This window comes from Echeneis naucrates, chromosome 11, assembly GCF_900963305.1.
Source record: "Echeneis naucrates chromosome 11, fEcheNa1.1, whole genome shotgun sequence".
Classification (NCBI taxonomy): Eukaryota; Metazoa; Chordata; class Actinopteri; order Carangiformes; family Echeneidae; genus Echeneis; species Echeneis naucrates.
The window spans coordinates 5,127,619-5,145,612 of NC_042521.1; the positions used below are offsets into that span (position 1 = coordinate 5,127,619).

General features: G+C 43.0%; 1 protein-coding gene across 1 annotated transcript in view; it reads left to right on the plus strand.

Moving 5' to 3' along the window:
• samd12 (sterile alpha motif domain containing 12) overlaps positions 1-17,994 on the plus strand; it is an 83,553-nt gene that overhangs the window by 21,175 nt on the left and 44,384 nt on the right. The window contains exons 3-4 of the mRNA XM_029514852.1: positions 717-846; positions 11,853-11,993. Of these exons, the coding sequence (XP_029370712.1) occupies positions 717-846; positions 11,853-11,993 (271 nt within the window). The remainder of the gene's footprint in view (positions 1-716; positions 847-11,852; positions 11,994-17,994) is intronic.

Genomic DNA, 17,994 nt, shown 5'->3' on the forward strand with positions numbered 1-17,994 from the left:
GCCAGGTCTTAAGGATATTTACAATGCAATTAAGGGAGATAAACAAAATGTAAACGAATTTTGATTTATTCATACTTTAGGCTTTTCGTGATACTTTAAAGCAGGGTTGATGCAGAGCAGATTTTCCCAATTATAAGCCTAAATTCCTCGTCTCAACAAATTTTACAACTGGGCCAAATTTCCAAATATTGTCCACATGTTCCCGGCCATCTGCTCAGGTCTGTCCTCCCCTTCTTGGTATTCTTGGTTGCCATTCAATGTAGAACTATTCAAAATAACTGCCTTTCTCTTTTGGTCAGAGGGAACATTTCATGTGGAGAATGTGATTAATAGTGATCAATTGAACTGTGTCAAGGTTGACTTGACGCAGTATTAATGCAGTTGTACAGCACTGGGCTGACCTGGAGTTATTGGGGAACTTTTCAAAAAGTTTGCTCAAAGATTAATACTTTATAGATCCTTTAGGGTGAATGTCAGAGAGATGTAAGGCCAACTTCCATAGAGGTGGTTGATTGATCAGTACAAAACAACAGCCGTGGGTAAATTATTACGTGGATGCTGCATATTCTTACTCATAGTGGCAGTCCATCCACAGTGTGATCATGATCATGATTTACTAATAGCTGCACATAAAGGTTCTCGTAACAGAAACCCCAGGGGTGGTGCTGATGAGAAAAATGAGTTCTAAATGTTGTTGTTGTTTCTCTTTTTCGCAGCCAGGCTACGTCAAGCTGTCCAAGCCGGTGGCCCTGTGGACCCAACAGGATGTTTGCAAGTGGCTGAAGAAACACTGTCCTAATCAACACCAGATCTACAGCGACTCCTTCAAACAGCACGATATCACAGGTGCGTTTTGGCCCCTGCATCTGTCTGGGCCGCGGCTGTCATGCATTCTGCTGCAGAGCAATAAGATCTGCCATTATTTCCTCCCCTCCCTGGTTTTTGAGCCGTAGCCGCTGCAAAGGAGATGAGGATTGATGCTCACTCACTCACTCAGAACTGTTCGAGTGTCTCTCTGTCATCAGGTCCAGTTATTTGCTTTGTCATGAGTTTATCTGCCCTCCCTCCCCCCAGAGAAAGACTCGTATTGGTGACAATAGTGCAGTATCATCCCCAGCTTTTTTTTTTTTACAGATTGAGTTTTCAGTGAACATTTGGGTCAGCACGGGTCGTCTCTTTGTCAGAGACTCTGCTGTGTTGGTCGTTTCTTGTCTTGATCTCATTCGTAACTTCCCAGGTACGCTGTGCACTCGCTGTCTGCCCCCTGCAGTCCTGGCGCCCCCAGCCATCCCCGCCCCGCCCCTCCCACCGTCAGCATCATCACTGACAACACTTCTCCTATCAATCACTTCTCTAACAAGGCTCCTCAAGGTCACCTCGGCGATAATGATACTCCGGTCTGCATAGCAACAGACAACCACTAATTGCCATGCACTCTTCCTCTTGGAGCACTAACTGATCACATTAATATGTTTATTTGTTGCTGTTGAGGAACTGCTCGACTCAGTGGCTGGCTGGCATGATAAATCGCTCAGCGGTCATGATGAGTGAATGATGATAATGACTCGTGCTCCCATTTTACCCTGTGATGCGTTTTGACCGATGTTTGCGTGGTGGGTGTTTGACTTTCAGCATCCCCTATTTAATGGTCTGAAAATATGAATTTCGCCGCTCTGAAGTTCAACTTACTAACATATTTCATCAGGGCAGTGAGGTCCAGCAGATAATCCACAGGTCATTGCATGCTCACTCTTTTTAAGTCAAACCGCTTCGGAAGATTTTATTTTGCTTCCTCTTCAGCAAAAGTGCAGGATGAGTTGCTGCTGTTGTTTTTGTTCTCATTTTATAAAGTAAGGTGCAAAAGAACAAAAGGACTCAGAGAGGCTACAGGTGGAGATGCTCCTCTTATCATATCTGTGCAGCGTTTATCGAAATGGAGGAGAAATCAAGTCAACTGCGACCATCGTTTGGTAGAAATTTCTCTTGAGGTCTGTATCTAATTAAAACCTAAAAATTTCAAAATATTTTTCCTTCTTAGTCTGTTGGTGATTAAAACATTAGTCGCGTATTAACCTGATGAGATGTTATTAAGGCACAATTTTATTTCATAATTTTTATAATCTCACACAGGAGAGAAAAGGGTTAACCAAATGATGCATGCAGCATTCATGCATGCGCAGTACTCGGAGACATGCTTACCTGCCGGGACAATTAGTAAATAATGACATGCACAAAACCTGCAAGTAATTCAGTTTGTCTTCACATCAAGCATTAATTAACAGAACCCAATTAAAACAGGCCAAGCCACACCAATTGGGCTCATGAGGCAATTTGCATCCCAAGCAATCTTTGAAATCCTATGCAGATTTTTTTTTCCCCCCTCCTCCCTCTCTGTGTTAGAATAAACAGAGGGAGAAACAAATGACAAATGGAATATTGTTGTGGAACACAATCAAGCATGGAAAAACAAATAGTGAGAATGAATACATTTATACAAGCAAGCAAGCATGTGTCAGAGAAGCTCGTACGGTAGCTGTGGCTCTTGAAAAACAGACATGTGCGTGTGTGTTTTCGTGTGCGGCTGAACGATCGGATCAGAATTTTGGTTTCTTACTGTAGCTGTATTCTCCAGATTATTTTCCGTCTGCTCTCTCCACAACAGAATATTCAACCCTCTTTTCAGCTGCCAGCGGTTCTCAATTTCACTCGGCAACGTAGATATTCCTTCATAAAGCTGCAAATCAATAAATGCTCTCTATTCCAGATCATAATTCAAACAGGCATTTGTGTCCTCCCTCCTCTGACATAAAACAATGGTGAGGGAAATGCATTTTCATTGCCTATCGGGGCTGGTGCAACATTTTCAAATCGAGTGACTTCAGTATGCAGCAGCTGCCTCCCTACCCGGGCTCCTGTAACCTCAGCCAAAGAAATCAATGTTTCCCATCCTCCCGCCAGCATCTACTGCCAAGAAACCCTTTCCTCCTCTCAATCTTCACCTCCCACCTCCAACAGAGACAACGCCGAGTTTGACTTTAACACCCAGTTGTCATTAAAAATGCATTAAAGCGTATTAAGGCATAATTAGATATTAGTCCCTAATCTGTTGCAATTACAAGGACAAAGCTCTTTTGGTGAGAGAATAGCTTGGCACAATAAATGACTTAAACACACAATTTCCGATACCTTTGATGTAATCAGTACAAAAAGATGCAATGACAAAGGTAATCAAAAACAAAAGGGTGGGGGGGAAAGAGCAAAACGAGCGAGTCGATATTAAGTTATATTAATAGAGTCCAAGAAGACCATTACATCACATTGTGGAAATTCAAAGCCTCTCTAAAGTCATACAACAACGCAATTAGATGCAGCTGTAGAGGTTGGCTGCATGGACGAGTTTGATGTGTCAGGGGCGGGGGGGGGCTGTATTACTGTGAGAAAAAGTGAAATGGATAACGGGCCCTGCGTGAAGACAAACTTGTAGCTACAACTATAAACCATAACAGGACATTTGGGGTGCACGCACCCTCCAACACCCCCCCAGCACCCTCCCCACCCCACCCTTGCTATACTGGGACAGCATACCCAGAATGAAGAGACAACAAATGTCAATTTTTGCGTTTCTTTGTTGTCTTTTAGTGTCACTTTGTGGTCGTTTCATTGACTTCCCAACAATAAATGTCAACAGTCAACTCATCCAAAGGTCCTGTGGCCTCCCCTGGCCTCCCCTTGACCCCATCCCTGGCTGGCTGGCTGGCTGGGGGAGGGCTTGCTGAGTAACCAGACAACCATCCAGCTCGCTAGCTAATTTGAAAACGCAGGGAGTTTGATGAAGTCGGAGACAACTGTGCAGTGTGAAATGGAACCTGAAATGCATGTGAACTACTCCCACCACACATCCGTTAGACTGTTTTCTTCGCACATAGGAATACTCAGATAAATGAGTCAGCAGCCTCATAATATCCTCTGATGTACAGTGTCATAAGCCCTTATTCTGAATAATTAATAGCCTGTAATATTAGCGGTTTAATGATGGGTGGCCCATCTCCAGCGGCTCACACTGTACCACCTCAGTTGTTGTAATGGTCTGTTTGGTGTCAGCCCCCGACGCCACCTCATCTGTCCAACCCCCCCACCCCCCAGCTGGTTGATGGTTGCTGGATCCATCATCTCCCCGTTTTGAAAGTCAGAACAGCCCATGTGCCGTAGCTCTGGCCGCGATCTCCTCATCCACTGGAAAGTCTCACGCCGGGTACAAAATGTATATTTGATGAGACGCATGGTGACAAATGCTATTTTAAAAAGCAAAACAAGGACACCCGGCAGCAGGCCTTAATAGCACTTGAGCGATGAGTCGAATTCTGCCAGCACCTGCCGGCTGCTGTTGCAAAAAGCGCTGCCGTATAATAGAGGGCCAAGCATATAGCAAACGAGTCACAGAGACCGACGTGGCTTCATACCAACCCTCCAGCTACATAACAGCTCCACCGGTTGCCATTGTTTTGTGTAATTTACAAACAGGGAAATTTAAACAGCTTGGTGCTCGTGAGTTGTTCAGGGACAGTTTGATCCACCGACAAAGGGAATTGTGGTTAATGATGCCACTGGCTGATTATACAGCAATGTGTAGTATAAAATTAATTGCTGTTCCTCCAATTGGATGTTTTCATCCTTTTTTCCATATGGAGAGTTTGGAAGATAATTTTCAGAGGTTTGATTGGCGTGCAGTGCAAAGCAGCATGAAAACATGCACTGTATGCATGCATAGTGATGTTAATGACCACTTAAAGTCAGATTTTTCTCATCCTTATCTTTTTCCTCTACTTTTCAACAAAGAAAAATAAAACCTGGACCTGTCCAGAACAGAAAAATTACTCTTGATCTTCATGATGATGGCATACTAAATAAGAGATTTAATCAAAGTTGACCTGCCTCCATCTCCTCTGTGGTTACTGTCTCAGTCCCATAACTCTTCTCCCACTAGTTTTTCCCCAGTACCAGTTAGTAGTGTCCAGCAGCTAAGATTGGCTTCGACCCAGCAGCCTACAGGTTTGTCTGAAAGAAAACTTTTTGCAATTTTAACTTTCTGGTGCAGTTACCGTTGCTGGTGATGCTGCTGCTTGTGTATCAACACATACGATGTCTACCTGCGTAATATTCATCAGATCATTCAGACCTTTGGCTGCAGTGTTGTTTGGGCTGCAATATTGAATTGGATGAAGACTTATTTTTGGGGCAAGGCAATATCTTAGGAATCAATGTCATGCATGTGGAAAATCACCGAAAGGTGGCTTGATAATATTGGCTTGAGCAAACATGAAACATCAAAATCTTTCTCCAAAAACAGGAAATGAGGATTTGTTTTGGATGACATGTTGTTGCCAACCCTTTTGACGAAGATTGTGTTTGAATAGTCATACATGTGACTTCATGCTGAATGTATACAGAGTCAGAAATGGTCAAGCTGATGTTCATGGAAATGAATCATGTTTCAATTTTTTTTTATCCATCGCCCATTTTCACGCATACCGTTTACCAAGAAAAACATTTCTGTTAGCAACTTCATTTGCACGGTGTCCACACAGGTTTTTCTCAAAGCAGAGAATAACGCAATACGATTACGTCATCCAAATGTGATTACACGGAAAGTTCCAAAAGCCAGCGTCACCGTGTGCCCATGAGTCCATTGCAGTCTCCTCCAATGACATGATATCAGCTGTCTGCAGTCCCAGTCAACAGTCCTGACTATGAGCATAATGACCTCTTTACTCTTTTAACCCAGCTAGTTAGGTCCACAGTAAACCTTATAGTGACTTCAGCCGTCTGTACTGATGCAACAGCGTGAGAGTCCAGGGAGCTGTCTACAGGCTGTTAGCTGTGGCTAACCAACAGAGGTGCTGTATAATGACCAACAAACTAAAATAGATCAGTAGTGGTGAAATCAGCGTGAGGCTACCGCTGCTGTGACAAGTGGAGGATCGAGGCAGCTTATTATCTGTGTGGGAGTGAATTTGTGTATCTCTCTCTCTCTCTCTCTCTCCATGTGGCTGTGTGGTTCACGACTTACCCTTTTCTCTAAAGGATCATAACAGGCCTCTCGTCCTGCAGTCTGGAACAGCATCAGCATCGGCTTTGGATCACAGGTGCTCTGTGGCTGCAGTGGCCATTTCGATGCGCGGCTACGAACAACTGGGACAATCAGTCACATATAGTTTAAGGACTTCAAGCTGTGTCATGTCACAGTAAATACCAGTGAAGGATATGCCCGGCGCTGCCATTTGCAATGTTTTGTCATTGTCAGATAGTTGAAGCCGCACTCCACACTTGCTTCAGTTGTTATTCTGTGTTTGACAGAGTGTAGTGCTGGTTTGTAATGCAGTTCGCCAGATGCAGCTCGGTGACATTTATCCCCAGAAGACCCACACGTCGGCATGGCACACAGCTGTGCAGGATATCTGAGAAATGTGTGTGGCTGGTATGGCGGATTTACCTGAGGAGGTGTCATCACACAATTCATTCTTGCACCGCATCGTCGGTCTCCAGCACAGCTGCCAAAAATGTGCCAGGGCTGAAAAGGCAGGTTTTAAAAGATGGAGGGGCTGCAGAGCTAATTCTCTGCCTTTGTCCTGCTGTTTTTACCTACAGCTGTCCCACACAGTCAAAGTTAGCATGGCACTCTAGGTGCAGCTGCAGAGTGAAGTGCAGTCCACGTGTGTATTTCTTTTTAATTTTTTTGGGCGGATGGGTCTGCATGCTGCACGTGTGTGTGTGTGTGTGTGTGTGCAGATGTACTTTAAGCTCTCATTCATCAAAGCTGCGGCTGCCTGTGCCAGACTGGAGATTAATCTGCTTCAGCCCAACACTGCTGCTGAGCCACCACTCATTAATCTAATTCCCAGGGACAATGTGTTTGTGTGCACATCAGTGCATTTCTGTAAAGTATGCGTGTATAACATGTGCACCCACATTTGGTTAGTGGGTAAAAATGCATTTCGTACAATACAGGCTATCATACATTATTTAGCGAAACTACAAAACAGCTCTCCACTAAAATACAGCCTTTGATAGGATAAGAGATGGAGGAACGATACTGTATGTGAAATAAAATAATACTCAGTGAACAGTCAAAGCAGGAGCAGCTCATGTTGGGATTTCGGATCCACTCGGTCTCTTTACAGAAAGACTATGGTAGTTAGCATGCTGGAGCGGAGGAGCAGAGACGAGGTATATTCTGCACATGGTCAGGGGAAAACAGACAGGAATGTAGATTACTACCTGCTTTTCATTCATATTTAATTATTGCTTTGAAGAAAAAAAATCCTACTTTGACTACTTATGAAGAGCATTGAGTTTTAGTTGCCTATCACTATTCCACCTTATGTATAAAAAAGAATTATAAATCATATTCAATCAAAGTTTTTGGCAGGATTTATACCAAACAAGAATTGATCCTAAAGTGTGAAGCCCTGTTCGGGTTCCAGATCACAGCCATTAGCTGTAAGCTCCTCTGGGCTGTTGCATGCTTCTCACTGAGCTCAGTAAATAAACAGATCTGGCACATGTTGCTGTTTTCAGCCACAGCCATGTTGGTCATCAGCTTATTGGGGTGTGTGTGTGTGGGCCTGCTGCTCTTCCACCTCCTCCCACAACGCAGGCCCACCGCCATACATATAGACAGGAGACCAGGAAGCAACACACACACACACACACACACACATGCTGGGCAAAGGCCAACAATATAAATAGCCACTGTCGAAGAATCGCTGCTTCTTCTCGCATGTGCTTATTGGAGTTTTTTCTACAGCGCTCATTATTTTGTTAGAGAGCATGTATGTACACGGCGCTGAAAATGTCCTGATACGTCATTCAACCTTGGTTTTCCTCTGTATGGAGAAAAAAAAAAAATCAATGTAGGCATCAGCACTGAGCTTATTGTCGAAGATGGATCCCAAATATTTATACTGCAGTCGCAAGCTCCTGTTTAAGTGACTGTGGAAGCAGGAGAATCACATAATCTCGTCATGCCTGGTGAACTGTTCACATAAAGGTTTTTGACGGGGAACAAATACTAATTCCCCCCCCCCTTTTTTTAAATCTTTCCCTTCTTCTTCTTCTTCTTCTTCTTCTTCTTTTTGCACTTGGTGTCAGACATGAGTGTGCAGGAGGTGAAAGTGTATCGAGTTTAAAAGCCGTTGGTGAAACACATGCTCAGGGCTGCAGGACCTGCATTAAGTTCGCTGTTGCTAAGTACGAAAGTGACAACACTGTCACTGAGTGTGTGCAATTTATGTTTTGGGTCAAGAGTTAATGATTTTCTGCTGTGCCTTCTTTGTGTCATTTTTGCTTTGACCTGCCAAATGAGGCCATGTTCTCTGGCAGTGCTGTAATTTTTCCAGTCGATTCACTATTCTTCGCACTTTGAGAGGCTGAACTTCTCTGCAAATGCCTCTCCCCCGCTTTACCTCATTCCATTCCTCTTCATCAGTTTTCTTCTGTCCTGTCCCCTTCCTCCTCCTCCTCATCTTTGTCTTCTCCTCATGGCCATGCTACAGTGCTCAGTGTATTAATTGCGGTTTGGGGAAAAAAAAAAAAAAATCCCAGCTGAGGCTTGGTGGGATTGTCGATGCCAATGACTCAGAACTGCAGGGCAACAGAGAGAGAGCTTGGACTCCTTACAGAAGCTGTTCCACCCCGCTGACGCTGCCTCGTCGAGCGAGGGGGGCGGGGGGCGGTGCGTTGGCACCCACCGCCGAGAACTGGCAGTTTGTCTAGAGTCAGATAGCAGGCCTGATTTATGAACATCTCAATGGCAACTGCAGTGAATTAAACGTTCACGCTAAGTGCTTTTCAAGACCGATTCTTAAGCGTAACTGGAAGGTTTGATTGATTTCTAATGTTTTGTTTGGAAATGATTGTATACTTCATGACTTTTATGATAACTGTATATGCCTTGTATAGTTTTTCTATTGCTATGAAACCAGCTTTAGGATCCAAAACCAGCTTTTTGCTTACTTGTCTAGAAGAAATATCTCTTTCCTCAGTCAAGAGCCCCACTGACTTAAGCTAGCATGTTAAACCAGCTCACCCCAGTCTGGCTGCTCTTCCTTTAGATGTACCGGCGCTGACAGGGCTCATTATGACCTCCTTAACGCAAAGATAGCTGCAGTGTTCTTCAAATGAAAGCATTGAAATTTCCAAAACAGGCCACAAATCCCTTCAGATGTGTTTGCAGGAATGTCTGTGCTTCAGGGATCTGGCGAGGTACTTCCCATTGCAGTGTTTGACATTAAGAGGGAGGGTTGTTTGGAGACACACTGTTAAATGTTGACACAAGGTGGTTTTTCCCCATTTTTCTACGAGCCCGCACAGCTTTGCTGGATATATTTATTTAATCTATTACATCTGTTACAACATTCAACATTAAGCGAGGCCCGTTGTGCGCTCCACTTTGCGTTTCAGTCAGAGTAGAAGCCTGCGAGCTGCGCTATGGCTGCCATTGGGAAACTGGAGGTTTGCCAATGTCAGTGGTAATTCCCACCGGACATTATTTTTGGTTAATCCTTTCAACACGTGCCGAGCCAGCGCCAGCTTGTGCACGCTCAGTGTTGTGCTCCTCATAGCAAGTGCATGATTAGTCCCTGATTTGATGTCCGTCATTGGCTGACTAACTTTTCAAGTCACAGAGAACAAGACTCAAAGCAAACACGGAGGATTTATACACAGAGTTAATGAAATATTCCAATTTGTTCAGAAAATGACACATTATTTATATTTCTGCTGTCTTGGAGATACAAGTTGTAAATCCTGTTCCACTTGTTTTACATGCGTAATTGACAGTACTTTTCAAACAACAGCACTTCGAAAACCCAAGTAAGTTCATTTAGATTTCACTTATTGAAGTTGAGACTGTTTTCTCATAAAGTCAAACACAAGTGCCAGATGCAGAAATAATACATTATAATTAAACTGCCTGATGGACTGCTCTGAATTAATTGTAGCCTTGCAATAAGATTTAAATGCTGCGTAAACTAAAGCCAGTTAAGAGTGACATCAAATTTATTAGCAGTGAATATTGTATTTACATCTTTTCTACAAAGAGCGCTGTCCTTTTACTGTGATCATGAAAAACAGAAGCCAGGACAAATAGACGCTCTCTTTGCTGCCGACAGTTAATTTACGAGAGCACACAGTGAAAACTAAAAGAAACCAAGATGCCCCAAAAACTAACAACATCACTGCTTTATCAACTCATCATCATAATGCTCAGAGATAATTTACTACATACAGCATTTTAATAAGCTCAAGAAAAGGAAAAGAAAAGTGGGAGAGAGAAAAAGATTGTTTTTGCAAATCTGATTTAATCCATTGTCAACAAAAGGCCAGGATTGAAATAAGTACTGCACTCATGTCAACGTATAAACATTTCAATAAATCACCAAAAAGGAGTGGGATTTTTTTTTTGTTGTTTTGTAAAAGACACATAAGCAAAGATCCTCTGAGCCATCTGTTTATCCCTGAATTAGAGAGCTGTGTTCTGTCATGCATCTGCTGTAAATTAACATCGACATCACTGAAGCAGAGGAAGGGCGAACCTCTGTTTCCATGCCGATCTATCTTTGGTTTGTATTGTAAGGTGCCAAGTGATGGTTGGTCAATATTTATAGACTTATGACAGCATGCTTTATGGACATAACTTTTTTTTCTGTCAATCCTGTACGTCCTCCCTCCTCTCGCCAACTTCCCGCCCCTCTGTCCCACCGCCGATACGTCTGTCCACTTTCTCTTTCCGCCTCACTAATCTTTGTCTTCCCTTCTTCCCATTTAATATGCTTCCCTCATTTCCGAGCTCTTATGTCTCAACTCAGCTCTCCGGCGTTCATGTCATGTGTACTTTGAGCACCATTTTGCATCATTGTGTCTTAACTAAGTTTGACATTTTAGCCCCATCTGCCCTTAGTGCTCAACAAACAACCTCTGTCGTTAAAGCTGGGGGAACCTCAGCGTAATGCAGTCAATGCTAGAACGCCAGCATTTAAAGGTACTTAGTTTTCCCAGCTACTCCCTTCTGTGCTCTGTGCTCCAAAATGGTACTGTGGGCCTCAGCATGTCCCCAACTATTTAAAATAGATCATCCAAACGAGTGATGAGACAAGAAATTGTCTAGTCTGCACTCCTCTCTGTTGTTGTTTTTAAAAGCAGCATTCAATAAAAACTCGCACACCCGTTTAATGTATGTAAATCCAACATCTGTCTGGCCTCTAAAATGACCTAAAGATTCATATTTGTTCGTGTGATTGATAAGACCATAAGCAGAAAACAAAATAGAGAAGAATGGAAGGTCAGTAGCGCTGTCAGCTGATCAGAGCGTGTTTCTGCCGAGGCAGCCATCAGGGCAAAGGAGTGACGGAAGCTGCCGGGTTCAACGCAAAGCCTGGTAATTACCCTGAATGATCATCCTATCTGCTTACCATCCCACATTACCAAGGCATCCATAACAAGCGTTAATAATTACACCATAGTCTGCTCCTGTTTTATCAGCAGCCCAAATCCCCTTCATAGAAACTGATTGAATGATTAAATTATGGATTTTTCACAAGGATTTGCAATTAAGGAAAGAACTGAGAGGGAAATTGGCCAATGTATAGGCAGTACTGATTTTCCTCTGAAGCATGCTGTGTTTTTAGAAAAGGATGCTGAACAGGGAAGCAGGAGGAGTAAACGTTGGTCAAACGTCAGAAACAATTCTGCAACCTGGAAAAGACTCAGATCTCAATCTGTAATCTACATGTGTAATGCACAATTTATGCTGCCTTTTTATATGTTCTGTACGTTTTGTTTTTCTTGCGTTGCAGGGCGGGCTCTGATGAGATTGACAGACAGGAAGCTGGAACGAATGGGCATCATGCAGGAATCCCAGAGGCAGCACATCCTGCAGCAGGTCCTGCAGCTTCGCGTCCGGGAGGAAGTCAGGACCCTTCAGCTCCTCACACAAGGTAGACATTACAACCGTGAAACTCGGTCCAGGATCGGTTCGCACATCTCCCTGATGTCTTAAATATTATTTGTTCAAGCAAACTTCACAACACTCCAGGGCTTCAGAGCACATACTGTATTTTGTATCTATCCCGTGTAAAGATTATTCACAAGCAGACTGACATCTCACACTCTGATAAATATTCAGCTAATTTCCTGTCAAGTATTTATGCACATGCCATCTGCAGTCATGGCCATCACTGCATGTTTTAAAGCCCACTGCCTGGTAAACATGACGACTACTCCATGTTGAAGGCCACGCTTACTTTGGATCGACAGAGTTCGAGTACAAAATTAATTGGTGCAGCTTTAAGGCCTGGATGCAGAGGTCAACTGGATCAAAATTAATGATTCGATTCATTCTCATGGAATCACCACAGTCTGAGTATCCATACAAATAAAATGAGTACGCCTTGTGCCAGACACTTACGTTTGCGGCATTGATCCAATAGAGCGCTGTTGGAAGTTGAAGTGGATTATTTACTCTCAATATTACTATTTATTTTACTCTCATCAGTTTTCTTGGAAGGAAAAATTGCGCGTAAAGAGAAGTCGAATGCATAATCCCAACAATTTTTGAACAACTTTTGACGGAAGCGTTTGTGTCTTCAGTGAAAGGATTGTTAGCCCGCCCCACATCACCACCAGTTCATCGCGACAGAGCTTGCAATATCGGTGGAACAGTGTGAACCTAGCACACACAACCTGCGGTATCAAACGCATAGAAGTGTGTGTGTGTGTGTGTGTGTGTGTTTGTGTGTGTGTGTGTATGCATCTGTTTGTGGTTGCATGAGCGCATCCTCATGCAAAATAGTTCACCACACTGCAGCTGGTAGGCAGAAAAACTCCCCCGGGCTACTTTTGACAGTTTTACTTTTGCAGGTTAGATAGTGATAAGCTGCAAGTGAGGTTTATTCACATCCCATAGAGTCTCCCTGCTGCGTGGAAGGTATTTAAACACAACCATATGTGTCATTTCACTGCATTGTGTGCACAAGGACAATCAGTGCTTATAACAAATGCATATCTGCCTACCTACTGAAAGCAATAGTTTAATAAAGGAAAGTGCAGTTTAATTATAAGCAGATAAGGTTAGAGTTTACCACTCCGAAAGAGAAAGAGCTGCCCTGTTCTCTGACCTGACTATACATTATTAAGTTATGAATTTCCAACTACGGGAACCACCATCTATTATACTGAAAGTCTTTCTAATAACAAGAGTGGATTTTTCCAAATAGTCTCTATAATTCACTTTGGTTAAAGTCCTCTAAGTGCAAGTAACAGGCAGTTAGGCATTGCTCTATAGACGCACTGAGAAGTTTAGTTTGGTAAAAATTTTTCACTATTATTATCTTGAGAATATGTGTTACAAACCCTTTCCATTACTATAAATATAACAGTTATAGATTTGACTGTAATGTAACATTTCACATCTGCGGTTTAACCTAAAAATAAATGTGCTTATTAAATTCACACATGGCATGCAAAAGGCCAAACCACAGTAAAAAAAAATGGAGCTTCCTTCATATTCAGACCAGATACACGGGTTACTGCCCTTATTTAATCTGACCTTTGTGTAAAGACACATGGAATTTTTTCCAGGCATTATTCGGCTTCCCACCATTCACAGACATGTCAAATCTTTTCTCACACACACTTTTCCTGTGTACGCTGCACTGCATCCCTACAGTTTCTCTCTGTAACCTTCTTTTATTGCTTTGGACACCATGCACTTCTCACTTTTGCACAACGCATCATCTTGGTTCATAACAAGAAAACTGGGTGCTGCTATTTTCCATCCTCTGCCTGGATTTCTCTTCACGCTGCGACTCTCAGCTTTCCTGTGTCTTTTCCTCATCCATTCTAGCTCCTGCCTTCCTCCATCACCAGCAACACCCAGCATCACCTGCACCGTCAGCGCCCGTCTCCCCATAGGCTGTCAAATGGGGCCCTTCACCACAGGGCCCGAGACTTCATTTAAGGAATCTTTGTCACTCCTTGAAATTCTTCGAAAACATTTGGAGTGCAATAGTGCCTGCCAATGTTTTGGTCTCCTAGAAAAATGGAAAATAGAGACCGCAAGGCGGACAGTTTAGCTGAGTGATGACACTTTGCTCAGGGCTACTCTGACTCCCATCCCTTTCTTTTCTCGTGTTTTGCCACTCTCTTCTCTTCTCTTTTGTATTGATGATATAGGACGCAAAAGCCCACCAGCCTTTGCAGCTAAAGGGCCGCTGGCCTCAGCAGGACATAGACAGTTAAAGGAGCTTGTGTGGGCCTTGGGAGGAAGGATAGAGGGACCAAAAAAAAAAAAAGACTCAAACATGGTGGATGTAAAGAAAAGTTAAAATGTTCGAGAAATCATTTAGACCAGATGAGAAGAAATATAGAAATCTATTTCTATATGTTTATTTGAGAAAAGTTTGATGTTTTGCATGACATGTGTTGTGTCTAAACTCACAGGAAGTAAAACGTTGATATGAGTGACGGTCTGTGTGAAATTAAGGCATGTTGATAAGGAGTTGATTTTAATATAATATTGGTTTTATGCATTGTCATACACACTGTTCATGATTTCTTGTTTTTCCGAGATGCTGTGTCATAGGCAAGGAAGTGGAATAGTTAGAAATAGAAAATGGAAAAAGAAAAGGAGGAGATTGAAACAAACACACACTTAAAGTGTCCTAAGCTGTCACCTCTGGAGATGCTTTCGACAGGCGAGAGAGAGAAATGGAAGGTGAAGGCATGATGGAATATTTCTAAGCCCAAGGCACATTTCCTCGAGTGGCTGTATCGAGCCGCTATAGGGGGAATACATCTACCAGTGGGAAGCCGAGGCAGAGAGAAAGAAAGGGGGGCAGGGGGAGTGAGAAGGTGGCTGAAGCGGTGATGAGATGGTGAGGAGAGTAAAGAGAGTAGGAGGACACATTAGGTGACGAAAGGGAGAGAGAGAGAGAGAGAGAGAGAGAGAAGTGGTGATAAGATGGAGGAGTGTCAGAAAGTGAGAAGGTGAGAAAAGGACCCCCCCTCCCATGATCTGAGGCAAGACAAATACTATTCCCTCTCTCTCTATATATATATATATATGCTGTATACCTATATATCTGACCCGTGGGGTATGTGTAAATATTAATATCTGAAATAATAAAGCAAATGAGACCTATTGAACTGTGGTGAGGACGAAGAGAACGATTTTCCCACCACAATATAGTCTGGTTAGCACGGACTCTTCAGAGTAATAGAAAATAACCAAAGTGACTGGACATTCGACTGCACCTTCTTGTTCTTGGGCCTTTCTGTGCGGAGTGTGAGCGTTCTCCCCGTGCCTGCGTGCGTTTCCTCCCACCATCCAAAGACATCATGTTTACGTTAATGGGTGACTCGAAATTTTCTGTAGGTCTGAGTGTGAGTGGTTGTTGGTCTCGGTCTGTCTCTGTGTCTTGGCCCTGCAGTGGAGTGGCGACCTGTCCAGGGTGACCCCGCCCTCGCCCAGTGGGAGCCGGGATTGGCTCAAGCATCCCCCCATGACCCGGAAACAGATAACCGGTGAAAGATTAATGAACGAATACGAAGGCTCGGTCTTATTTTTGTGTAGCTGTATTTTGAAGAGTCGGTGCTTCCTGCAGTTAAAGTAAAGGCCTTGGACGCTGAAGGAAGGGGGGAGGGGGAGAGAGAGAGAGAGAGAGAGAGAGAGAGAGAGAGAGAGAGAGAGACATCCACTCCCTATGAAGAGAGAGGTTGCAGAAGCGAGCGATGGAGTGAGCAAGGTGCACAATAGAGAAAAAGGCTGGAGAGCAGACGAGAGAGAGCGAGGTGTTGTAATTACTGCAGTGCACCCAGACAGAATTAGCTCGACGGACAGTGATTAACCTTTAAGGCTTGCTGGGCCATGGGAGGAAAATAATTAGATTTCACCCCTGTCTCTCTCTCTCTCTCTCTTTGCCACGAGGACGGTGCAGAGTGAAGACTCATTGTTTACAGTCAACAAAGAGGTGAGGCACTCCAAATAGAAAGTGATACCCAACAATGACCTTAGAGTTTCAAGTGTGCAGCCTGATAAAGGAACCTTTCGACTTTGAGAGCAAGAACGATCTAATGTCGTACTCAGTACACGATGTAAGCCCGTCTTTATAGTTCAAGGCACCGACAACCAATGTGACATCTGGTGCAATCACTGTCATGCTGTGGTGGGTGTTTTTTTTTTTCCCAACATGATGGGATGATCTTGTCTGTCTTCATATTTTGGTCCCAGGCACATTCTGGGAACGTTGTCCTTGCGACCTACTACTTTGTTGGATTCCAGCTCCAGAATGTAAAACTTGATAAACAATCAGTTGTACAGTGTTGTGCAGCAGCAGGTCTCCTATGAGACCACAAGGAAAGGTTTAGTGAAAGAAAGATTATCAGTGAGCCAGCTGTAAATGAGCACACCGAGCCCTCATGCAAACATGCCAGTCAAAAGTGAAAATATGAGGAAGCCGAACTAACTTCTGACAATTTGGCAGTCCGAGTTTGAACTTTCATTTTCTTTAGCATGACAGCAACTAATGGAGTGTGAATGTGAAATGAAAAATGCTGAACACCTTACAATGAAACAGCATTCGAGTCGGAAAGTTATGAAGGATTTAGTCGAAGTTTAGGAGACATGAGATGACAGACGAAGAAGCAGCAGCTGTACTGTAATGAAAACACACCTAAGGCCTGATTAGTGCATGTTGTCATTATCTGAAATGGAGAAGGCAGGTACAATATATTCATTTTAAATTTTTTTTCTGAACACATGAGGTTCTAATTTGAAGTAAGAAAAAAAAAAACCCTCATGCTGCATACCTCATGTTGAAAATAACAAAAAGATAAAAACATCAGAGAACAGACGAAGACGCTTTTGTAAAGTGGCAAGACGTTTACAAAAGAAGTAGAACATTAAAAGTACAAAAAAAACAACAGCAATTAATCAAAGTTTTATGAGCTGGTGTTAAACAAGGCAGCAGCTTATTTGGACAGCTGAAATTCAGTGTAAATTGTCTTTGTCTGAGACGGAGATGCATGCGATGTTTATATTGTTGCGTTCCGCAAGTGAAGGATGCAGGAGACGTCCAAATCAATTTCATTTGAACACTAAGAGTAAAATATACTATAAAAAAGAGATCATTCACAGAGCTCAGGAGCAGACTATGTTTTCCTGACAAGCAGACAACTCCAGCATCAGTTCACGAAGTCTGATACTCTATCTTTCCCTGGTCCAGTTTATGTTATGATTATACAAAGGAAATGACATATGGGGGGGTTGTCTTCTCCGGGTTGCACACTTCCTCTTCGTATTATCTGGCTCCATTCCCGCGATCAGCCCTCAGTGCCTGTTGATGGTCCCTGTTTTCTGTGGATGAGGAAGGAGAACAAGTCCAGAACCCCAGTGTATCGTCTTCATTTAGTAATTATTAAGATCATGTTTATGACACACTGTATATGTATATTTCATATAAAAACATGTAAAAGATATAAAATTAGATATTAAAACAATATGTAATTCATTAGGTTAAAACAGCATGATTATGCACCGTACAAAAGTATGTAAATAGCATAAGGTCAGACGTCCCAACAATATTTAGTCTTGATATTTGTATCCATAGTAACAAACCAAGCGGCTGAGATAAAACGTGGAGGGCAGGGCGAGACGGAAAAGCACCTGTCTTATTCGCAAGTGAAAGTGAGTAATGGCTTCATATTGACCCCTCTGACACATTTCAAAAACATCACCCGACACAACAGAACAAAGGAGAGTGTGGTCGTTGTGATTAATCAGGTTGTTTTCTCGATAACGGGCACACGACTGCTCACATAGCTGCGTGGAAAGGCTGTGAGCGACTGCGCTGAATTGCTCCAAATTAACTTTCAAAGGAAGCTTGAAAGTCTTAAAGCCGTCACGTCTGTCCTCTCCTCAAAAAAAAAAAAATAAATAAA